The 9421-nt window shown below is 36.7% G+C and overlaps 3 protein-coding genes, 1 non-coding gene and 1 pseudogene across 5 annotated transcripts in view; 4 read left to right on the top strand and 1 right to left on the bottom strand.

Moving 5' to 3' along the window:
- On the top strand, window positions 87–160 carry TRNAV-CAC. The gene has a single exon. It is a non-coding gene; the product is annotated as a tRNA-Val (tRNA).
- On the top strand, window positions 298–2512 carry LOC104772338 (PRA1 family protein A3). Its single transcript, XM_010496993.2, has 7 exons — window positions 298–669; window positions 773–813; window positions 972–1050; window positions 1512–1598; window positions 1680–1768; window positions 1868–1939; window positions 2038–2512. Exons 1-7 carry the CDS (start codon window positions 512–514, stop codon window positions 2139–2141), a joined length of 630 nt encoding a protein of 209 aa, XP_010495295.1. The 5' UTR covers window positions 298–511; the 3' UTR covers window positions 2142–2512.
- LOC104772422 (eukaryotic translation initiation factor 3 subunit G-like) lies at window positions 2705–4573 on the top strand. The gene is made up of 2 exons (XM_010497059.1): window positions 2705–3173; window positions 3855–4573. Exons 1-2 carry the CDS (start codon window positions 2837–2839, stop codon window positions 4391–4393), a joined length of 876 nt encoding a protein of 291 aa, XP_010495361.1. The 5' UTR covers window positions 2705–2836; the 3' UTR covers window positions 4394–4573.
- LOC104704387 lies at window positions 4990–5455 on the top strand (annotated as a pseudogene).
- Window positions 8708–9421, bottom strand: part of LOC104772497 (protein phosphatase 2C 37) — a 2475-nt gene continuing 1761 nt past the window's right edge. The window contains exons 4-5 of one of the 2 annotated variants that reach the window (XM_010497127.2): window positions 9330–9395; window positions 8708–9228 (exon numbers count right to left, since the gene is read on the bottom strand). In XM_010497127.2, coding sequence (XP_010495429.1) covers window positions 8909–9228; window positions 9330–9395 — 386 coding nt within the window. In that variant the 3' untranslated portion in view covers window positions 8708–8908. The remainder of the gene's footprint in view (window positions 9229–9329; window positions 9396–9421) is intronic. The other variant, XM_010497170.2, reaches the window with a different exon arrangement.

The following is a 9421-nucleotide window of genomic DNA, read 5'->3' on the forward strand; positions in this document are numbered from 1 at the left end:
AAAACAGCAAACATTCTTTTGTTTCCTTCATATGTTTTTTTCATCTATGATATATCTATTTAATAAGTAGAGAAGTAGACATGATCGTCTGGGTGGTGTAGTCGGTTATCACGCTAGTCTCACACACTAGAGGTCCCCGGTTCGAACCCGGGCTCAGACACTTTTTTTAGTTTGTTTTTTTTCTTTTCAAAAATTGCGTTGCTGGCCACATCATCATCTGTTGTTTACACGCATGCTATTATTATGTTCATTTCGCACGCGGGGAGGCACTGAATAAATAACACACGTGCCAATCTTCACTTTTCCTTGTTTCTTCCCTCATTGCTTGAAACCACAGGGAAAAAAACAAAAACAAAACCTGAGAATCAAAATACCCACGAATTCGAATCCCTAATTAAACCCTATTTTTCCATCTTTGTCTTCGAATTCGTGTAGGAGGTTATTGTTTCTCTCTTGTGATATATCGATCTCCATAGTTGCTGAAGAGAGAGAGAGAGAGAGAGAGAAAGAGATGGATTGGGATAGCGTTGCTGCTGAGGATGTGATTGAGGCGCTAAGAGAGGTTGAATGGTCGACGAGTCCTCGTTCCTTGGCTGAGTTCTTCTCCAGATTCGCTTTTCCTCGATCTTTCTCTAAATGGATGAGCCGTCTCAAATGCAATCTCTACTAGTATATTTTACTCTTTACCCTCTCTTTGTTTCCTATATACATATATATATGCTTATTCGTGTTTGCAAATCCAAGTGTTGATTTTGATTCATCCTTGTTTCAGCTATAGGACGAATTACTTCATCCTGTTGATTTTCGTTCTGGGTATGTCCAAAGTCTCCGAATTACTTTTTTTTTTATTTTTTTTTGGCTGTAAATGAGAAACCTGGGATTTTTTTTTATTTAAGATCCTCTTGAGCTGTGTTTGATACTTAACAACTGGGTGTTATAACTCTTTTTTTTCTCCCCTTTTTTGGACTCAGGTCTTGCACTTATCACGCGACCTTTGGCTATTCTTGGTGCTGCTCTTACAGCCTTAAGCTTGGCTTTCCTAAACGATAGGTATTTTCCTGTTAGTTTCTTCTTGTGTTATTGTTGCTTATAAATGCATTTGTTACCCTAGTTTTTGTTGGTTCACATCTATAGAATGGTTAGGAGGAGAAAAGAATGGTTTAGGAGGAGGTTCTCTATATGCTCAGTGATCAGCCCTTGTAGTGGTTGTGCTTACTCCTTAGTATTAGATTCAATAGGTTATGGCTCTTGGTTCTTAAAACTTTGAGTGTTACGGTTCATCTATCTTCGGTGATTAGCCCTTAAGTCTCTGTGCTTAGAATTCAATAGATTCTGGTGTTGTTTCTTAAAACTTGAGTGTTGTATAAGGTTTTTTATTTTCAGTGATTTGGTTGTTATTTTTTTTTTACTTTTACCCATTAATCTGAGGGCTTTGTGTGTGTATATGTAATCATGTGTGTGTCCTTGGCATCTATGTCAAACACTCTATGGGGGTTTGTTGTCTTTTGCAGTTTTGCAGCTACTTTTAATGAGAAGGTGATCCGGACCATTAGGCATTTCTCGCCACATTTAGCTGCAAAAATGAGGCCTCCTCACATGTAAGTACTATTAATTTGATTCCCCTGGAAGTTTTTTTTACAGACAGTTTTTGATATATATTGCTTGTGAACACCTTTCAGGCCTGTCATCCGCGGGAGATCTGCAACTAGAAAGACAGTCTACGTTTGTGGCCAGCCTCGTTTGGTATTTGTCTTGATTGGCTTAACCGGTACTTATATCTTTTATTCTTAGTCAGATATATTCTCTCACCTGTTGATATGCAACTTGGTGGTGAACTGATGCAAAATATTGATTTTATCTTATGTAGCCAGTTTTGTCCTGTGGTTTACTTCCTGCGGTTTGTTATGGGTCCTCTATGCATTTACCACTGCCCTTCTCAGTAAGTTATTGCACTTCCAAGGAATTATTCGTTCATCTTTTTCCCCCTTATTGGTCCAGTAAAACATCTTTTGACTTGAAAATTTCTCTCTCGTTTAGTGATCCTTCTTCACGCAACCCTGAGAACTCCGAACCTCAAGGCACGCTTGAACACATTCCGTGAAGAGTTCCGGGCTGTCTGGCGCAACTACAGTGAACTTTAAAGTCAGCAGGAAGCATTGATTCGAACTTGAAGCAAAAAAACCAAACCGAGACATAACGGTTTCAAGTTTCAACTAAGGACATGAAACTCCAATTCCTCCCATCATGTGCACAAACAATCGCAGCTATTCTTGTCTTTCTAGTAGTAAGCTAGTAATTATAAGGCCACTTCTTTGATTGCAGATACGGCTCTTTGTTCTAGTTAGTTGAATAGAGAAGTTAAAAGCGCAGACAGAAATATAGTGTTTTGCTCTTAAGGTTCCTTGTAATGCTGCTCAACACTAAGGTTAAGGTCTGTTGTAGTGAGACTCTTACTCTTCTAAGTCTTTTACAGTGGTAAACTGGTAATGATGATGATTCAGCTTACAATATCTTCCTTTACGCAGAGTTTTGGTTTTGGTAGACAAAACATGTGGGCTTGCTTGTTATATCAATTCATCATAAAAGGCCCACAAAAAATATATATTATTAATAATATTGTGATGAGGGTAGGATTCGATCACAGGACCAATAGAGCAAAACATCTAATTAAAAAAGATCAAAACGGTGCGGTTTAGTGATAGACGGAGTTACGAAGCGCACAGAGAGATAAGATACGAAACCCTAAAAGAGCTTCTTCTTCGCTTTCTTCTTCTTCAATTTTTAGGTTAAACTGAGGGCAAAAGCGGCGCATCTGAATCCCAAAAAACGAGAGACGATGACGATCGATTCGCAGCAAAAAACGAGCAAGTTCCGATGGGGGGAGATGGACGAAGACGACGATTTGGATTTCCTGCTCCCTCCCAAGCAAGTGATTGGCCCGGACGAGAACGGTCTCAAGACCACGATCGAATACAAATTCAATGATGAAGGAAACAAGGTCAAGATAACGACTAAGTCACGTGTCCGGAAGCTAGCTTCCGCGAGGCTCAACAAACGAGCCATGGAGAGGAGGAACTGGCCTAAGTTTGGTGACGCTGCTAATGAGGAAGCTGGTAGCCATCTCACTATGGTCTCAACCGAAGAGATTCTTCTCGAACGTCCCAGAGCTCCTGGTAAGATCCTTATCTCTCTGATGATTATGATTCTGTTCATTTGAGATTCGTGGGATTGTTAGAATCAATTTTGCTAGGATAAATTACTCACCTTTAATGATTGTGTCTGTGATCTGTTAAAGACTATGGCCTATGGGAGTGAGGTGACCAATTAGCGAATCACATGTTAGCCGTGAGGCTACTTCTTTGTGTGATTGGTCAGTATGTCACCAATAGCAGTTTATATTGTTTGTAGTCCATCCTTGAGTACGAGCTGACATTGTGCTCTCACTTTTGTGGCTGCTAACTGTACACCTAAATGTTTCAGCTTTACATAATTCTCTTACTTGATGATGTGAAGCTTTTAGTTTAGATTGTTAAATCTTTAAGCTTTTGTCCTGTGAAATGTCTACTTTTTGTGTTCTTAAAACTGATCCTTGTGTTTCAATGAAAAGTTCCTTGTTAATGTTAGTAGGGCTTTCTTGATCAATCTATTATTGATTTGTGAATGACTCTCTGTATGTATAGCCCACCAAAGATGGTGTTAGTTAGGGACTTCTGCTATTTTTGATTCTTTGGCTAATTATTACTGTATCATTTCAAAGATGAGTAGTTCTGTGGCTATGTTAGTACTGTTTAGTACAAAGTTCACTGCTTATTAGGTTATCTCTGATCTAAACGGTATGTGATGTGATAATTCAGGTACCAAAGCGGATGATTCAAAGGCAACAGGAGACGGTTTGTCTCAGCTGGGTAAAGGTGCAGTTCTCATGTTGTGCAGGATATGCCACAAGAAAGGAGATCACTGGACATCAAAATGCCCTTACAAGGATCTAGCTGCACCAACCGATGTCTTCGTCGACAAGCCACCCACAGGGGAATCATCTACCACATCCGCTGCGCCTGGAACTGGCAAGGCTGCGTATGTTCCGCCTAGCATGAGAGCAGGTGCAAGCACTGTTGGTTCAGACATGAGGAGGAGGAACGATGAGAACTCTGTGCGTGTAACCAACTTGTCTGAAGATACCCGTGAACCAGACTTGATGGAGCTGTTCCATCCGTTTGGAGCTGTCACGCGTGTCTACGTGGCCATTGATCAGAAAACTGGAGTGAGCAGAGGATTTGGTTTCGTCAACTTCGTGAGCAGAGAAGACGCTCAAAGAGCAATCAACAAATTGAATGGGTACGGTTATGACAACCTCATCCTCAGGGTTGAGTGGGCCACTCCAAGACCTACCTAGAAAGAAATGTCTGATGAGACCTTAAAACTCTTCTCATTCTCGTCTTTCCTGTTATGGATTTTTTGTTTATTGACCATTTTGTTTGTTGGTTTGGTTATGGACGAATAGATAAGAAGTTGTTCAACTTCTCTTTAATACATAAGGCATGCTACCAATTTAAGGTTAAAATGTTTTAATCAATCTCATATATTCGCAAAGTTTATGAATATGATAGCTTTCTAATGGTTTTTGCGATACGAGTTTTTTTTTCCCCTTATACGTGAGTGAATTTGTTTTAACTTCTCAAGAGAGGAATCAAAATATATCATATCGAACATGTGTTCTTTGTTTTTTCCATGAATTACATTATACTCTAAAATTATCTTGTTAATTTTCCTCTTCTTTTCGTATAATTAACCAAATGGTAATAAGTAGATTCTTTGAATTGTAAATTATGATATTTTCTTATCATTGAATAACAATAAGAAATTTTCCTTTTGTTAAAATTTAGTCTACAAAAGAAATTTTCCATTTATTTTTAAGCTACATATATACTAGCTTAAGTAATTTTTTCTTCTAAGTAGAAGCTCAAATCTTAGATTTTCATCGGAAAAAAAATGAAGAAGGTTTCACAACTCAGAGTTATCTTCCGTGACGAACTACAAAATCTCCACAAAGACTCTGTCCAAAGTCTAGATGTCGTCGGGAAAAACCAATCTGGTTCATCGTCGGACAACGAACGCGACAGATTCGCCAGCTTGTTTTCTTCTTGGTCATCGTCTTCGTTTCAAATGCCTCTTCAGTACCCGAATTACACAAAGGAACAGTACGAGATTATGTCGGAGGAAGAGCTCGATCGACTTCTCAAACTCTATGGTCTGCCAATAGATGTCGGTGACTTGTCTTGCAAGAAAGAATTTGCAGTCGGTGCATTCTTGTGGGAGACGGGGTTAAATTCTTCACTGGATGAGCGTGATTCAGTAAACCCTAATTCTTCCAGTGGTAATCTGGATGAGAGATCTTTTAATGGGATTGATGACGGTTCTCGTAAAAGATATGATTCAATTTATATTTCGTGTGTAGCAAGTTATGAAGTGAAACCCAAATATTGCTTGGCCCTAAAGTTTCGTTTCTGGTTGTTTATATATGGATCGTTAGTTATGGTTTAGGAAGATAATTATTTACTATATCATATTACTTTGCTTGGCCCTAAAGTTATCGTCTTTTTTTCTACAACTGAACGAAAGTCAAAAGACTCAAAAACCCCCAACTGAATCAGGAAAGAAAATATGGTTTAGTGCACTTTGCGATAAACTTACCAAACTTACTTTCATAGTTATGTGTTGTTTTGGTTTTGGCCAAGGTTTTGTAATTTCCGTTCGTTTTGATTATGAAAGAAGAAAAATAATGACTAATTTTATTTATAGCGTTAGTGGCATCCTCCAATCCCCATATAAAAGAGGGAAAAAAATAGCCAAAATTCAAAAATATTATAAGTTATAAGCACACCTAATTACCGAATGTTCATACCCTAAACAGGTATGCTCTTTTTTTTTTTTTTGGTCAAACAATCAGGTATGCTCATAAATCGAAAATATCATATAGTTCTTGTGGAGCAATATGTTATATGTGGTTGTTTCTTTGGTTTTCCTAATTTAATTCTCTGACAAATTTTATAAAACGTTAATTCAGCTTAGCCGAGAGTTCAAGAAAACTAGTCAATCCATTTTTCTAGTCAAACAGTATTCATAAAAGAGAAGCAAGTCAGGTTGTAACTTGTGAGAATAAATAAGCTAGGGTTGTGACTTAGACAGTGTGTTTAAAAGCTGCCGAACAATGAGAAAAACAAAAGCTTCAAACAGAACTTCAAATTCTAAGACCACCGACCAAGAAGAAAGATAACACCAAAGAGTCTATCAAACTATATATAGAAGCATCATCTAAAACTATGTATAGAAAAATCGTAAAGCCCCAAAAATAGTGTAAATTGCTCGTTGGCGCTAATGATCGTCACCATGAAACTGCATCATTATCCGACTGGGATCCTTTTAAATCATGAAGATGGAGATGCGACGTTCATATCTTCTGCATATGGTGTTCTTCTATGGTTTGTATTTGCTTCAGTAGTCTCCACTCTCCAGTATTAATGTAGCAACTTTACTAGATCGTGAACATTTATTTTTTTCTTCAATTAATTATATACCATATGGAAATTTCTATCTTTTACTATTTTAAGACATCATTTTTTTTGTCCATCGTTGACAATTACATCATTTAGTAAGAAAGAAACCATTTTCGAGTATCAAATACAATATATTATCTCTGACAATGGTGGTCTCGTAATATCCATGAGGTCATCAATCCACGTCCTCGGCTTAAACCTGGCTCAAGTCTCTCTCTATAAGAGTTAATTAATATCAAAGTCACCCAAATTGTAAGAAAAGATATGTTATCTATCTCTAAGCATATAGCGAATGCAGAATATGATTCCAGTGGGAGAATAACATTTTCTATAAAATTGTTTGTCGTTTGGAATAAAACTATTAGTAAAACGATTTGGAAAATAGAAAAAACATTACCGAGCATTTCACTTATGTGTGCTGTAGTACTTGCATCGGTCAGCAAATATTATCAAAAGAACAAGTTCCTCCATTATGCTCCAAACACGTGAAACAACATTTTAAGTTAAATCATGCTAGCAAAATGGATTTTGTTTAGCTACAAAACGTATAGAGTTCGTTCGTTGGTTGCTAAAAATAGACTTTCATATACGTGATACTCAATTGATAACTTCTTTTAATGTAACACAAGGAACTCACGATGTCATGTAGCCTTCTTCAACACTATAAAGTATGAACCATTAGGGGACATGAGTAGAATATTTAATAGGACAAAATGAAACAACATTATGATGTATAGAGAAAGAAAAAAAGGGTTAAAGAATAATTGAGAAAGATAGGTCAACATCAAATCTTGGAAACCAAATCTCACATACACCAAATAGACGCGTGTCATTGTTTGATTGTCACAAGTAGGCATAATAATCTTATCTAAGATCCCACTTGTGTTGTGTCCCTCTCAATCCCCCAACTCAACTCAACTCTTATTGTGTTGCCCTCTCACTCTTTCCACGAACCCAACAGGCAACAGCTAAAAAAATCCATGATTGTATAACATTATGCAATTCCAAATCTTGATAATTCTTGACAGTGCCTTATCTTTTAATGGTGAAATCTCCTAACTTCGACCAATTGTGACCCTATTGGATTAATTATACAGTTGGGATGGATAAATTTTACCGTAGTTAGTATGGTCTGATGATGTTACACTTTCTTATGCAATAGCTTCTACGGTTACGAAAAATGTGTTCAACATAACCTCATCATATAACACACACTAGTGGTTTTACTAAAAATCAAAAGAGTCCAATTTAGATGGTTAAATTGCCGATTTTCAAAATCGATAATGCATGAAAATATTAGCTAGTCCACGTCTAAACACTCATTCATCAACCTAGCAATACACAAAACATATTAACAAAACACAAAACGAGAACGTATGATTTAACGCCTAACAAACAATTATAAAAATTATTGTCAAGTTAATATACAACATGATTGGATCGTAAAAGAAAGATTTGATTATTTGGTCATTGTGGCAACTGACAAGTTGCAAGTAATGGACGGTTACGGCTTGATATAATATATACTATTTTTTTGTTCAAGTTGATAACTTGATATTAATAAATTCATAAAAGAATTTGAAGATCATTTTCTTTTTCCTTATTTCTTCCTAGTTGATACTATTTTAGTCAATTAATCAAATTCCGTTTTAATAAAATGATTGATTCCCGACCTTAACTGACATCAAGCATTCGATAATGTTGGCCAGACAAGTCTCTTAATTATCTTCATTAATTTTAGAATAACTAATAGTCTAATACTAGTAATTAAATTATTGTACTTTTTTGTTTTCATTGATATTCCAGCTGAGTTTCTTCCACCAAATTATTTTAAAACAATATCTTTACCGTAATTAAAAAATCGATAATTAACTTCACTATTATTTATCCTTGAATATTTATTTAACAAAAACAAAATCGAATGCGCTAAAAGTTACACACGCTATGCCACGCCAGTGTGTCCCATGCTAATCACAAATATTAAAGTAATGAACTTTGAGATTGGTTAAGGTTCGTACAAAACCGGCTTGCATTTCAAAATGAACAACAACAAGTGTGTAAGATTCAAGTAAATACGAATAATTACTTTGTTTTGAACTTAGCGTATTACTGTTTACACATCTTATGCTTTACGATATAATATGACTAATGACTTTACCTAAAGATATTTGTTTAAAAAAATATAGTAATACGCAATTTGCCTTAAACAGCTCTTTTTCTTCCCCAGCCTGAATTAAGAACCGTTTTAAAAAATAACCTTAAATGAGAAAGAAAAAAATTACAATTAGGCCTTATGTAACAATTTCTCTAATGTACTACTAATTACTACTCCCACAATTAAAAGCACTAATTAATTAAGACGACGACGACTGATTATTATTATTCCTCCTCTTTCTCAAGTCAACCACCACGACGCTCACGTTATCGGAGCTCTGTCTCGCTAAAGCCAACTTCGTCAAGAGCAAAGCCGCGTCTGAACACGCGTTGTGAGAGTCCTCACCATCCGCCGCATCAGCACCTCGAAGGCACATGCGAGCCACTCCACAAGCCGTCTCATTAGGCACAACGTCCCATAGTCCATCACTTGCCAAGATCAAACACTCATCGTCATCTGTTCGATCCGTCACTGTTACCTCCGGATCCGGAATCACATATGGTTTCAAGTAATTATCGCCTGTTAAAAAAAAAATCAAAAAACAAAAACAAATCAGATTTAGGTTTTATTAATTAACTTTCCAAAAAAAGCAAAACACAGAAGGAAAGATCTAAGCTCACCAATAGCTCTAGACATGGCGAGAACTCCAAGAACCCTAGCTCCATCCCAATAAATAACCCGCCCACCCGCTTTCTGGATCCGAATCAATTCA

The sequence above is a fragment of the Camelina sativa genome, chromosome 1, assembly GCF_000633955.1.
Source record: "Camelina sativa cultivar DH55 chromosome 1, Cs, whole genome shotgun sequence".
NCBI classification, from domain to species: domain Eukaryota; kingdom Viridiplantae; phylum Streptophyta; class Magnoliopsida; order Brassicales; family Brassicaceae; genus Camelina; species Camelina sativa.